At 37.6% G+C, this 15,663-nt stretch overlaps 1 protein-coding gene across 1 annotated transcript in view; it reads right to left on the bottom strand.

Annotated features, from left to right (window-relative positions):
- The window catches only part of lgr4 (leucine-rich repeat containing G protein-coupled receptor 4), a 60,953-nt gene that overhangs the window by 27,082 nt on the left and 18,208 nt on the right, over positions 1–15,663 (bottom strand). Inside the window, exons 3-4 of the mRNA XM_048184412.1 lie at positions 10,592–10,663; positions 141–212 (exon numbers count right to left, since the gene is read on the bottom strand). Coding sequence (XP_048040369.1) covers positions 141–212; positions 10,592–10,663 — 144 coding nt within the window. The remainder of the gene's footprint in view (positions 1–140; positions 213–10,591; positions 10,664–15,663) is intronic.

Below are 15,663 nucleotides of genomic sequence, written 5' to 3'. Positions count from 1 at the left end.
GCAGGATCTACTTCTCTCTCACTGCGCTGTACAAGATCGTCTCTCTGGGTGAATGAGTAAGCCTGAATCAAATAGAGGTGTGTGAGTGTGAGAGTGTGTGTGTGTGTGTGTGTGTGTGTGTGTGTGTGTGAAATACTTACAGGACTTTAAGCTGATGGAGGCCAGACAGAGCCTCTGGGTGGATTAAAGCAAGGTCATTACCAGCCAAACGTCTACGGAGAGAGAAAGATACTTTATTTCAGCTAGACTGTAATAAATGTCATTCTGATGGAAAGCTGGAGAAAGGGTGTCAAAGGGAGTGAATGCAAGGTTGTGAATGGGAAGGAGCACAGAAAAAAGCGATTAAAAAAAAGAATAGCTACAACTCTAAACTAGACTGGATGAGCTATTGTAAAATGCTGTTAAACTCACACTTACAATACATTTTGCATTCATTTTTTAGTTGACCCTTCCCCTAAGTCCCGCCTTAAATTAAACTGACCAATCCTATAGCTTAGTAACAAGCTTTTGCTTTTTTCTAATGTAAGCCTATGAGAGTTAGTTTAATTGGTAGCTAATAGCTTTAATAAAATTAAATAGGTTTAAGAAAACGTTCCCACAATTCAGAACAACGTTGTTGCTTTGTCACTCATAATTAATAACTTGTTTCTTGAGCACCAAATCAGCATATTGATTTCAAGGATCATGCGACACTTAAAACTGGAGTAATGGCTGCTGAAAATTCAGCTTTGCCATGGCAGGAATAAATTACATTGTGAAATATATTATTTGATTTTATTTACAGGGCTCCAGAATGTGCCTAAAACGGTTGCATTTGCGACTAAAAATATTAATTTGCCAGTGATGTTTTTGCTGAGGTCGCCATTGGCGATCATACAAATTCACACGTTATGACCGTAAAATTTGCATGTTATTTGCGTATTCTGTGACCAGTAGCCTATCACATCATTTGTTGTGTTGACGTAATTAAATGTAATTATAATGAGATGCTGCCTGTGAAAGTTTCAAAATAAGAACGGTAGGGAAAATATCACATAGGCCTACCAAACAGACGCCAAAGAACTAGCACTGATAAACCCGACTGTGTTGTCGCCTCGCGTCAGTGCAAATACATACACAATGCAGCGCGTGTTTACCGTTTGAATATAAATCATGCTGATCACTTTCATTATTCCACTCCGCTCACGTTCATCAGATAAATTCAAGGTCATAAAAGGTCTTCAGTAGCTTAAATGGTATAACAAGAGTATTAATGATTATTTTAAGGCGTCTTATATTTTGTGGATGGAAAAACAATTTGCGACACTAATGTTACCTAATGTGATTATTAACATTAATTTCGTTACATGTGAGCGCTGCATGTTTTAAAGTCAACAGAAGGCGCTGTTGCGCGTTCTCCAGGCTCTCGCTACAGCGCTTCAGGGCAGCTCGCAATCAATGATTAGCGCACATTAGTCAACCGTTTGCTTAAGAACTAATGCTGATAAATTATGACAATATATTATTCATATTGTATTTTGTTGTAACAACGTAGTTTTTTTAATCTCTCATTTGAACTTGAATGAGCAGCAAAAGCAAAGCACACGCATTTCAAAGTAAGAGTCCCGCTGTGTTTTGGCCTGTTCATTAAAGGCGCTCTAAGCGATTTGACGCGTTTTTAGGCCCTTTTTTTTTTTGTCACATACCGCAGACATCTCCTCACTATGCGCTAGCTGCCTGTCCCCTGAACACACTGTAAAAAAACGCGGTCTCTGTAGTCGCCACAAGCTCCGAAAACTGCAATAAAAACAAACTGGTGCAGCCTGGACCACTTAACATAATAAACATGCTCCAGCCAATAACCGACAAGCAGCGTCAATACGCAAGCTACTTACATTTTAAATACGCGTTCATGACTGTTTCAGGAAGCACGGAGGGGAGGGCCAGGAGGAGTAGGAGGGAGGGTCTAGCTAGCCTCTGTTTTGTTTGACAACACTTCGAACGTCAACAGGAAGTTACTCCGCTCAGAATCACTTAGAGCGCCTTTAATCAAAGTCGTATGTATATCAATTTCCCTTGTTTGTTATTTGGTTACACAAACCAAATTTAATATATTTATATATTTATTTCCATTTATTTATATTTATTTTCATTTGATTCAAAGTAAACTGTTGTAGCTTCAGGAAGGAAAGACTAACAACATTATTTGACATATCCAATATAAAGATTATAGTTAACTAAAACCATTAAAAACATTTTTTCATTGCTTGAAATAAATGTTAACACTGAAATAAAAAAATTATAAAAACTAAACAGCCCTGTTTAAAAACAACCAATAATAAAACTAAAAACAAAACAACAACAACAACAACAACAACAACAACAACAACAACAACAAAAAAATTAAAACTTAACGAAAAATAAAAGCAGAAAATATAAAAATCTAAATCGGATTCAAAATATTAACAAAAACTATAATAGTATTAAGTGAAAATAGTGACATTCATTTCCCAGAAAAATCACAAGATGAAAATGCTGAAACTGTAAAGGGGAGATACATTTATTTATTTATTTATTTTTTAACCATTTTTAATTGTAATAATGTTTAACAATATTTACGTTTATACATTCAAACAAATGCAGCATAAGAGACTTCACACATATACATTAGTATCACGTTATTACAAAATTTAACAATGTTACTAATAATAAGAATTATACCAAAATAATTTACCAAATTTTACTGAAAATAATGCAGTTTACAGAAATCTCCAGTTTACCTATGAGATATTCTGTAAAGCTTGTCTAGATAAGCTACAGTAACTAAGCAGGGTATGCTTAGCAAAGGGTCAACTGCTATGTCACTTGGCAACCATAAACAGGCTACAACAGGCTTAGTGCGGGAGTACAATATATACAGCAGCTGATATCTGCAGTGCTGAAAGTAGTGTGTGAGATAAGCGTTGCTCTCTCCTGAAGTGCTAACTTGTTCTCTGTTGGCAAAAACCTCTACAGACTTTCTGTCTGATTGGGCAGCACAAATACCTAAGACGTGTCAGAATGTGATGGTTGGAATGAATGTGATGTGAAGTTGATGAGTTCTGACTGTACAGATGTGTTTTGGGCTGGAAAACACACACTGACACATTGGATGTCTTGGATATCTAACAAGCGGATATCTTGAGTCTGAATTTCAGATGGTGTGTGGAAGCATGTACACAGGATAAGCTGTACAACACACAGTATATATGGGTTTGTCAATGCTGCATGTGCCATTACTGGTGTGTGAGAGTCCTTGTGTGTGGTAAGGCGGGCAGAGGGTCCACATAACTTCACCAAATCAGGCCCGAGAGATTAACACCAGATTTATCACCCACTGAAACTGGAGTCAGAAAACTCTCTCACACTCTTCTAACTCTCTTATCATCTCTCTCTCTCTCTCTCCCTCCCTCTGTGTGTGTGTCTCAGGAGCAGAAATAGGCCACAGTGTTTCAGAAAGAACAGAAAGCCTCCCATTTGCCCCTCTCATTACAGGAAGTGCTGGACTGCACACATTAATCTAGATGTTTACAGCATCAGGATGTGTTAACTGCCCCTTGGTGGCCCTTAGATGCATGTCTGAAATAAATCACATCTAAAATAGGGCTGCACAATATTGGCATTGTGATATTTTGTTCTTCTGCAATATATATATATTGTTTTCACCAGATTACTTGAATAACTCTATTTGGAATGAATTAATCGTTCTAGAATGATTTTGTAGGCAAATGACTCAGCACAGAAATGAATAAACAGTCAGCGCCGATAGCCTCGTGCAACTGACATATAGTGCAACTGCTAAAACTAGTGGTTAAAAAAATATATATATACTATGGAACTCAGTGGGACCCATCAACTGTTTGGTTATCCACATTCTTAAAAATATCTTATTTTGTGTTCAGCAGAAGAAATAAATCCATACAGGTTTGGAACAACTTGAGTAAATGATGACAGAATATTTATTTTTGGGTGAGCTATCCATTTAAGGGTGCAGTAAGTGTTTTTTGCATTTTCCTGCAAAGCATAGTTCCAACCTTAGTCAAACACACTTGATCAAGCTAATTGAGGTCTTCAAGACTATTTGAAAGCTACAAGAAGGTGAGTGTGATCAGGATTGAAGCTAAACTCTGCAGGAAAGTTGATCTTTAGGGCCAGAGTTATCCATCCCTGATCAAAAGCATCTTTCTCCATTGACAAATTTAAAAGCTTCAACATTTTGCAAGCAAAACGTACAGTAGGGATGTAACGATGCATCCGAAACCGGTTGAAAATCGATTAAAACGTAAAAGTCGGTTGAGATACTAAATGAATCGTGATACATTTTGGGGCGGGGGTTTATATGAATGTATATTTAAGGAGAGCTGACTGGGTTCAGAAAAGTTTAGATGGTATTTTCTTTTCATCTTACTTCCGTACAATGCATTTTTAAGTACTTTTAGCGCACAATTTACTGCTGTCAAGACAGTGTATTTGCGTGCTCATGCAGCCCGTCTGCTGTTATGAAGTTTTATGTAGCATAATTTCACAAAGCTAAAGTCTGAACATTCTGTCTGCTTCAAATGTTAAAAAGTATACAAGCTAATTTAAATTAAAAACTGCTCATGCTGCATGTATGCAGCATCTTTGTTGGGATCGTGATTAAAATGCAGTGGTTACCTCTAATTTTAAATGGCTACAGATAGTTCAGCCTGTAATAGAGCAAATAAACATCTTGTTCATGTACTCATATGAAAAGATTTCTTTTATTTGTATTATTTGATTTGATTTATTTGATCTGTTTTAAAAAGATATTTCAATTTTACAAAGAAATGTGCAGCATGTTGTCTGAGAAATAATAAAAAAAAGACACTTTCTCATTTAAATATAATTTTGTTAAAAAAAAAAAAAAAATCGTGAGAAAATCGATTTGTGAAACCCGTATCATGAATCGCATCGAATCATGAGTTGAGCGAATCGTTACATCACTAACGTACAGTAAATTGTAGTAAATTGCTTTGTCAGTGGCCATTTTTGGAGGACTTAATAGCATGAAATGTTATATTCATTCCTGCCTTCTGGACACGAAACAAAAACAAAACCAAAAACCTGTATGTGAACCTGAGTGCCATGAGCACTGGCTAATTTTTAAATCATGTAATTCCATGAGGTCATTTGCCAGCTGAGCAACTGCCACAGAGATGAATGAAGGTCTTTGTGGAAAAGGTGATGATGCACCTTTTAAGGTAAAAATCTCCCTCTTTTTTCTCTGCCACACCCTTACATTCTCCATAATACCAAAGTATATATGTAACCGTGTGGGTAATTATCATAAAGCACAGTGTCTCCATTATTCACCTGCAGACCTGGAGACAGGGAGACAGAAAGAGAAAAGGGAGAGGAAAAACAACAAGAGACACTGGATAATACATCTGCAATTATGACGGCGAGGACATGACTGGAGCGGCTTATCAGTCCGCATGGATCATAGGGGTTCGGCTTCTAAGTGTTGAAACATTACCACACACAAAGAAATGAAAGGAGAGAGAAAACTGACTGCTGGGATACCAAAACGTTAAAATGATGAACCATCATGCAGCAATTGACAGAATATCTGTTTATCTCCAACCACGACACAAACCCCAAATTAAACAATCAACTGCAGTCCAACTGCGTTTTTGTTTACATCAACACATTTGTTGTGGCACACCAATGTGGTTGGGTTAGCCTGCGGGACTGAGGGGAAAAAGAGACGTTCTCTCCCTCCATGTCTTTCTTTCTACATCGTTCTGGTTTGGCAGTCTCTCAAAGCCACCAGCTCTGGCCAGGCTTCCATGGGTGGATTCTTATGCACACACTCAGTGTCACTACTCAGCAGTCCGACGCATCGAGCGGGGAGATGTCACCCCTGATCTTTATTTGTCTGGAACTAATCTAAGTCTCATTCTGTGGTCAGTGTGTTGCCAGAGCTGTGTAGCGCTACTCTGGAGTGTTGCTTTAGTAACCACTTCAGCGAGCACGGCAAATGTCATGTAACCTTGTGATGGGTTCAGCCAGCATTTCCAAAACAGAAGTCCCTATATAAAACAAATTACAAATTAATTAATAAGGCAGTGCAATGCCATATGGGATATATTGCAAAGTCAAATTTTCCTACGGCGTTGTTACGGACACGTCCAGTGAGGCTGGATTCAGACTGCTCTAAATGACATCATTTGGAAACCACAGATTCTGAATGGTAGATTTTTTTCCCTGGTCAAGAGCTTTAATGACTCACTTTTATATACATTTAAAAACACTTAGTCTTTGTTCAGAACTATTGTAGTCTTTGCACTTCATTTCTCCCCTCTAGATACTCACTGTGCTGGACTCTAATGAAAGTGGGCTTCCAAAGCCCTATAAGGCTGTGCACCCTGAGACGGCCAATGAAATCTGAACAACAAATCTCTTGGAATATACTAGCACTAACTGAGCCCTATGGCTACTACTTTTAGTTAGACCAAATATTAGCGTAACAAAACACATTCTCCAATTTTCCTGGCCAAAGTGCCCTAGTTACAATAATGTAGAATAAGAGGTCTGCCACTAGCAACCATGATACAGTGCTGCAAAAATCTGGTAATGTCTGAGCTATAGCTAAAAATGAGAAACTTAAGTATAGAAACACAGTACAAAACTGAATTAATATTGCACTTGACTATATGACTTAATACTAACACCTAGTGACATGAATGCAGCATTGGAGTAATGCCTTATTCAGAGTCAGTCATATATTTTTTTTAAAATTCCATTAGCAAAAGTGACCAATAACGGGGGATATTGAGATAAAGAGAGTAGTACTTATCATATGATCTCATATGTCATCATAAAACCAACTTCATGAATTTGTGTAAAAACATTGTAATAAAAAAAAAAAAGAGTGCACATTTAAATACAAAAACAAACAAAAACAATCATACACAATCTCTGCCATACTCACACGTACAATACTTAAGCTAGAGACACAAATCTAGACAGGATTAATATTTGACAGCTCTATATCTGTTAGTGGGGGTGGATATGTTTGAAGAGAGAGGTGAGTGTGTGTGTGGTTATGACAGAAGACTGCATGACTCTGAGGCAGAGAATGTTCCTCTTGGCTTTCAGCAGTGCTGCCTAACAGCACCCGCAGGTCAAACACACACACAGAAGCACATCACTGCTGCTGCACTGCAAGGGTAAGTGCATTCTGTAAATAGGTGTGCTGCTCATGGTAATCTTTTATGCCTTCACCTGTACTAGAGAGCTATCACTACTTTTGAAAGGCAACATCTGCCACTTTAATCAACTAGCTTTTTTATATATTCTGGACACCCACACTTCAGTTTTACAGAGCATGTTCTTTAAGGAAAGAATACCTTAATGGAATGCAGATTATATATATATATATTTATTTATTTATTATGTCAAGTACGAAATGTTCCTGGATCAACATTCCGGTCTAAAAAAAAATTGGCCTAACCCGATCCCTAACCCTACCTATAACTTATCCCTAAAATCAGAGGGAGATGATAGGTGAAGAACACTGATGTAGAAGCACCTAACCCTGGCTGTAAGCCTAAACTTGACAAACTGTAAACTTGTCCCTCAAATCTGATTGGTTGATTGTAATGTTGTTCCAGGATCAACAAAGATGTTGATCAAAGAACATGCTGTACTTGGTGAGATCATGTTCACCCGCGTCCTTTTGTGCAGATGTAATATTACTTTTATGTTGTATATATCTGATTAATCTCATATAGGATGCGTTTGGTTGAGTTTATTAAGCAAAGCGCTTCAGTTTTCATTTGCTCTTCAGCATCAGCTCAAATGCAATGCCCAACATTATTGACTATGTTTGGGTTATATGAGACAGTCATATTCCTTTTAGATGTTTATTTTTCAAAAACATTGATGATATTACTAATAATGCGAGAGTGTTTTTTTTTTTCTCGTCATATTGTTTTAACAGTAGGCCTGTGTTTTAATTAAAATCGTTTTTTCGCCATGGCTTGGAAAACACGCAGGGATGTCTAGAATCACTTGATCAAGTTGATGAAAATAAGTTAAAGTTAAGTGCAAGATGTGCAGCACCAATCTGCCACACATGTGCATGTTGTGAACCTTTTGTGCTTCAGTTGCCCATGTTCCAGTGCGTTGTTATGGGAAAAGCGCATCCACAACAGGACTAACACATTTTGGCTGGCACGTAACTAAAAGTAAGTTCACTTACATTTGCGTCCTTTTGTGCAGATATCAGCTGTAATATTACATTTATGCTGTGTATCTGTATCTGATTATTTTAATATGCGTCATATAGAATGGTTTTTAGTTTACTGGTGTTCATTTACACTCTTCAGCTTCACCTATTCACCTTATTCCTTTTAAATGTTTCTTTTTCGAAAACATTGATGCATTTGATAATCTAGCCGTGTTATTTTTCTAGTCAAATTTTTATATTTTGATAAACATTTTCATGCCAAGCATTTTTATGTCAAGTTGACATTAATTTTCATAACAGTGTTTTAATTAAAATATTTTCATTAATCGCCATGACGGACACGGCCTGCCCCCGAATACTCCTTTTTGAGAACTATCAGTATTTGAAATGAAAAACACACACAAACACACACAGTTCAAAGTAATGTTATGTTATTACAATTTAAAATTAAAGTTATTTATCATTGTGACAAAGCTGAATTTTCAACAGCTATAACTCTAGTCTTCAGTGTTATATGATGCTTCAGAAATCATTCTTATATCATTCTAATATGTTACTGACCCCAAGCTTTTGAACGGTATCATATTTTTCCGGCCAGTTGATGATCTTGCAATTTAGCTTTTGAGGGGTTACAATGATTGTTTAAAAATAAATGTAAGCCCAGAAAGTGAACTCCTGACCCTCTGATTAACCACACCCATTGTGTCCACTGAACCATGAGCAACCTGACAAAGAGCATCTGGCACAATACAGTGCTGTACAGGTCCCAGAGACCTCCCGCACCCCCCACCCCATTCCCAGATAGCACACGCTTCTGAAAACTCCAGTTGTCACGGAAACCATTGTTTTGCCCTCCTTCTTCCTGCCATGCATTCCTTCTCACAAAGCGTTGAAAAGCAAATTGGCCTTTGACAAAGCACTGGAGGACTGTTTGGGAACGAGAGCTGAGGAGATTGGAGTGGATGAAAGACACACGAGGGTAAGAAAACATACTCCAATCAAACGAATAAAAAAAAGAAAAAAAGTGGAAAAGAGTGAACAACAAGGGGGAGCCGACTTTGAGAGCTGGTCATTTCAGCAGTCTGGAAGCGCTGGTACCTGATATCACTTAGACAGATGTTATCTGCCCTTCCCGCAGATGGGCAGACGCGGGATGAGTGAAGGAGTAGAGAAAAGACAAACACATGAAAAAGACACCCAATGAGAACTTATTTCAGAGATACTGATACAGACACTCCAGATCAGTCAAAAACATCACGTGTCTGTTTCTTAAATGCCATTAACAGACTATGAACAAGTTAAACGTAGCTTCAAAAGCTAATTTGGTGACATCTGACACCCGCAGCATTCTGAGATGCTCTGACTAACAATACTTTGTAAGCTATGAGCCTGTTCCAGATGTGCTACACCACGCTGACGGTGATGTGGGTGGCCAAATCTGTTCCCCGCTTATTCTCTGTAGTAGATATTTGCATTTTTTTCAAACAGAACTCTCAAGGTCTAATAGACAGTGTGTAGCTTGTTCATCTGTAAATCCATTAACATTATTTTGTTTCAGTATTGTATATGTTTAGCATGAAAAAGAACAAAGAGCCATACCATACTTGCAATAGTGTTGCTGTACTTAATATTCACACAAGGGTGATTTTCTGTGCCACTAAGCCTGAATCCTCAAATAAGGGTACAATCATATTAGCAAATTTTGGGGGTAAAAAAACGGTCCATTGTCTATTACTAGAGTAGCGATGTATGAAGCACAGCTCACACAGAAGTTACTTTCAAACAACGTGGTCAGCGTGGCAAATTTTCATGACCAACTTCAACACAATACAAAATCTGTATGGGGAAATCTCATGCAGATTCCTATTGAAAAGATTGGATTTCGTCTGTGAAAATTTGCTGAACAACGTTAAATCTGAATAGCAGTTGTGCTTTAACAGTGACTGCAGCATCAAAGCGTCTGGAAGCTACACATTTCCAATGATAGTTGCCGATCTGAGGCGATATAATACAACAATGACTGATGCATAAAAGTTGATCAATGTTTAATTTATGTAAATAGACAGCGACACAACAACACAAAAAAAAAAAAAAAAAAAAGACAATGGAGCTCACATAATCCAACAAGCTGACACTGAAACCAGCAGTGATTTAATAGATGCAATGTGCATTTAATTGAAAAACATCTCAAAATCTCAATATAGACAAAATATTACGAAATAGGGCCATACTCAAGAATGAATACTGAGCAAAGGATTGTTTCAAATCATCATAGAGGTAGTAGTAGTAGTAGTAGAAAACAGAGTATGAGGAAAATAGTGAAAGAGAAGAAGAAAAAAAAACAGATATCATCCTCACAGTTCTTCTAGATAGGGCAGGTTTCTGAAGACATTAGCAGGCAGCTCAGTGATGTTGTTCATACTGATGTCCCTATGGAAACAAAAGAACAATTGCTCGTTGTTAGTGGTTGAGCAGTACTATTTCTATAGGTTAACATAACACAAACATTTCTGTTTGGATATACATTTTATGGTTGGTTTCTTCACTATTTTTATGGAAGAGAAGAGGTGGCTTGTGCTGTGATTCCACTCACTTGCCAACATAACTAAAACTGACCGTGTGCAGACACCCATTTCAACCAGAACTTGAAGAGATTTCATGGTCATGCCATGATTGTTTTAAAGGTGCTCCCTCCTTGATCCCCCCCCCCAAAAAAACCCTATTTATTAAACAAACTGTAAAAAAAGTCATGTGAAAATAGCAGAAAACAGGCATGTGGTATTTGTAAACTTGACAAAAACTAAAATGAGTTAAGTATATTTGTAATTGCAAATGCATAAATGTAAAATATATAATAAGTTGCCAATATATGGAAAAAAAAAAAAAAAAAAAAAAAAAAAAAAAAAGAGTAAAATTACCCCTTTAACACAATTCAGAATAGAACAACTCAAAAAGCCTGTCATGAGGCAACATACATTATTTCAATTTGATAAATTACTTTGAGTGGCCCCTCCCACACATGCTTTACAAGTTTAAACAGAGATATGTATGTCTGTGACGACAGATAAGACCTGAATCCAGATCAGGCAGTGAGATCAAGCATCATGCAACAATAATTGAAGAAAGCAAAGTGTATTTGATGTCATCAGCGCTGCACTTTTACCTCTACTGTCATGCAAGTACGACATCAGAGGCTTACAAGTTTTTGCTTGGGAGATGATAGTTTGAAAAGCTATAAATGCGTGCATTTCCAACCAAAAATCTATTTTTCACAATATACATATTCATACATAGTCTTTATTTCCCATCATCCTCTGTAATCTCTCCTGCTTTGTGCATATATACACTGTGCAAATATTATGATGATCCCAGCCTTTTAGCTGTGGCTCTATACAGAAGATTAAGTGATTTATGAGTTACACATGGAGTATTCCCCTTAATAATGTCCATAAATTAAAAAAAAAAAATGTTTTTTAGGAAGGACTATTACTATTAGAAACTTGATCATCATGAAATCTAATTTACATCCAATGAGGCGATCAAATTTAATGGTATAGTAATTTATTTACACAGAAACAAAGTGCACAATGTACGCCTAAATTATCTGAATTCAGTCAGATTTGTGAACAAAGTGCTGTTTGTATGTCTGTCACTGCGCATACATCAAGCCTGAAAGACTTCTTTTCAGACATTAAGTAGTACACTCCAATATCACGTTGCTTCGTAAAAGCTGATGTATACAGCAAAAGATGGGTTGATAAATAGGTTCATAAAGCATTTTTTAAAAATTAGATGGTTCTATTCCATCCGATGAAAGTTCATTGTACGGAAAAGAGTAACATCAATTTTCTGCTAAACTGCAACAGAAAAATAAATCATTCAGGTAAATGATGCTGGTGAACTATTCCTTTAATGAATTGAAATCCTCTAGTTTTCTTTCTTTCCTTCTCTTATTTTCTATAAAACTATCTCTGTCCCTCCTTCTCTCCCTACGGCTCTGACGCTCTGAGCATAGAGAGAGCGGAGGCTGTCAAGGAGACGGAGAGATAGCATGTAGCAGCATGACAAAAATGCAGGCAGTACACAAAGTGTTTTTCTCTCTCCTTTTCTCTTTTCCATTTGGGCTGAAAGGTGAAGTGTGTGGGCAGCTAGAAAAGCAAATGGTAGATCCGCAGCGAGAGAGGTCAGAACACTGACCTTAAAACACCCACCGTCAGAGACGCCACAACACAAACTCACAGAGAGGAAATGAGAACCAGTGCATGTAGATCATAATAAGTGTGTTTTTATGTGGCATTTTACTTGTTATACATCACAGTCCTCTTGTTTATTTATCCTGCTGTATTCCAGCCAGAATTGAGTGTGTGTGTTTCTGTCTTTGTTCTGGAGGAGATGCACTGAAGCCCGGCAGGTTTTTCAGCTGGGGCCGAGATCTTGATTAGGAATCCATTATGTGCGGCTTCAAAAGCTGGGCCGCACACAGTAGACGTGGAGACGGGGTCTGACGGAGTCCAACAAACATGCTACAATAGCTAATGAGGCACATCCCTTTCCCTAAATGTAGAGAAAACAAGGGGAAAAGAGACTCCACCATCTTGAATTTCACTGCAAGGGCTTCTTGAGTCTTGAAAGCATATATGAGCATGAGGGCCTCTGGCCACACTGTGTATCAGATTACCCCCCGTCACACACAGCGAAAGGGGCCTCCCTATCCCCCCTGCAGCTATGACCTTCCATCGCTCCGCTATCTTTTCTTTTTTTTTTTTTTTTTGATCTGCAGGTTACCTGCCCTATCCAATTACCCTTCAGGCTGCTTTCAATGGACCATGTACCACTAGAACACTCCCCTTTCTCCTCTCATTCCTTATCACTCACTCTTGGTGGTGTCCTTGGGCCCCTATATGTGCAGCAGTCCAGGTGGTCCTCAGGATACATTATGTATTACTGACAGTCCTGTTCCTCCAGTACTCACACATAGACACACACACACACACACACACACACACACATAGACACACACACACACACACACACACACACACACACACACACACACAAACACACACAACACACACACACACACACACTCCTCCAAGCCCACAGCCTTTCGCCCTACTGCAAACTCTCTCAGTCTTTTGGCTGAGGTGCCTGGGAGCAGGATGAGAGAGAAAGAAGACTATGTGTATGTGTGTTTGGGTCTGTGAATGTGATCTCTATCCCTGAGTAGCAGGTTTCCTCATTAGGGGCCAGGGGCCGCACTGCAGTGACAAAGACAGGGACGGAGACAGAGGCCTACTGGAGCAGTTACAGGAGGGAACTCGATCCTATGAGATTGATAATGTGTGCTCTTAAAGAGGGTGTGCATTTGTGACTGTGTGAGACCAGTTCTACTGAATTTATGTTTAAATAAAGCATAATTATTAACCTTGTGCATTTGGACCTGAAAGGTGATGTGTCTCGTTTATATGTCACCAAACTGAATTTCAAAAATATGAACAACTTCTACACTGAAAAAAAAATTGGTGTAGAAACAATTTTCACTCAGAAATTGCTAGTAAATTTAACAAACAATTACAAAGAAATGGCAAGTAACATTGGTGTATTTTCTTTAAATATACACATCACAACCTCAAAATTAAAACTTGCATGATGATCAAATGTCTAGTTCTTACATTTATGGGAATTTTACCCAAAAATGACAATTCTGTCTTTATTTACTCACCCTCAAATCTATGGAATACAAAATAAGACATTGTGAATATATGTTTTTTTGTTTGTTTTTCATAATGGGGTCAATGAGTTTAAATGTTATTTGGAATTATTTGGGTTATTTAGAATTCTTCAAAATATTTTATTTTGTGTTCTTCAAATGAAAGAAAGAAAGACAGATTTGGAAAGTCATGACAGAATTTTCATTTTTAAGTGAACTATTGCTTTAAGGAGCTTTTTCTACTTGACCAGATTTGCTGATATTTTTCAACTAATTTTGGCAATTTTCATTAAAAAAAAAAAAAAAAAAAAAAATTCCAACCACTCCTTTTTTTAATCTCCATAAATCATAAGCAGTGTCTCAGAACAAGCCGTTTCCAGATCCCTGGCAGTGTGATGTCACATTAGCCACAGGCCCGCCCACGAATGTTGACATACACTGCCATTTTAACATAGAACCGCCCTGAGCGAGTTCACAGTTAGTTTACACAGTCTGCCATTACTGCACTGACAAGAACGTCTCCCAAGTGTTTTATGTGTTCTGTAGCTGGATGGATTAATCCACATAGCTCTCTCCATTTACTCCTGAAATCTTAGCCGCTGAAGATGAGGTGGATTCATTTTGTTTTAGAAGAAAATGCTTCCTCAACTCTACCGAAATTCATTTATGTCTGCGCAAATCATTTCACACCGGACTGCTTTGTGAACGAATGTCAATACAAAGGGACAATACAAAACAGAGGTTGTGCTAAAAAGTTGTTACTCAAGGACAGATCAGTAAACTGTTCGTGATCCAGGTTACAGTCTCCAGAGTGATACTGGATACGGCAGTAATGAAGGTGAGAGCACTTTATTACAGTTCATCAGAGTTGATTTACAGATATAAAGTTTACCAGTTTATTAAGCACCACCCGAAAAGGCATAAGGTCTTTATATATTTGTTTACTGTTAGTTGTAATGAGTGTTTCTGTGTAATTCGCTGTGTATGTTGATGATATTGCAAGGGAGAGAGAGAGAGTTTATGGACAATATTTTAATGCACACTTGCAGTGATTTATTAAGCTCTTACAGTGATTTTCTAGAGTGAAAACAGACGCTTCATCTTTTATGTGAAGTACAATAAACATCATAAAACTCATCTGTAAAGTTAAACGGGGTCCAGTACAACAGGCTTGTACTAATATAGTGGATAAAAACAAGAAGACAATATAAGTTATAACCATAACTGAACTAAACTATACTTGTTCTATCTCCATGCAGCATATATTCATAGTTTCTGAGATTATTGTGCATCCTAACTGACTCCTGACAGCGGAGAATCAGCTCTTGAAGCTCCGCCCTCTTAGGCCGCGTGCAGCAGCTCATTTGCATTTAAAGGGCACACACTGAAATGGCATGTTTTTGCTCAACCCCAAAAAGTGGCCATTTTAACATGCTATAAAAATGATCTGTGGGGTATTTTGAGCTAGAACTTCACATACACTCTCTGGGGACATCAGAGACTTATTTTACATCTTGTAAAATGGGGCATAATAGGTCCCCTTTAAATCAAATCAGACTCATGATTTTAAGACATTAATTATGGCTTTATTTATTCAGAAACAGAAATATTGTTATTTATTTTACTTTTTAATGTATTAGTCTAACAACAAAATACAAAAACCCCTCTTAACAAATAAAACTTACACTAGGACCTGGAGAAGGAAGCTGCTGTGGCAGAG

The sequence above is a fragment of the Megalobrama amblycephala genome, linkage group LG3 (genome assembly GCF_018812025.1).
Source record: "Megalobrama amblycephala isolate DHTTF-2021 linkage group LG3, ASM1881202v1, whole genome shotgun sequence".
Taxonomy (NCBI): Eukaryota; Metazoa; Chordata; class Actinopteri; order Cypriniformes; family Xenocyprididae; genus Megalobrama; species Megalobrama amblycephala.
This window is presented reverse-complemented; position numbering and strand designations above follow the sequence as displayed.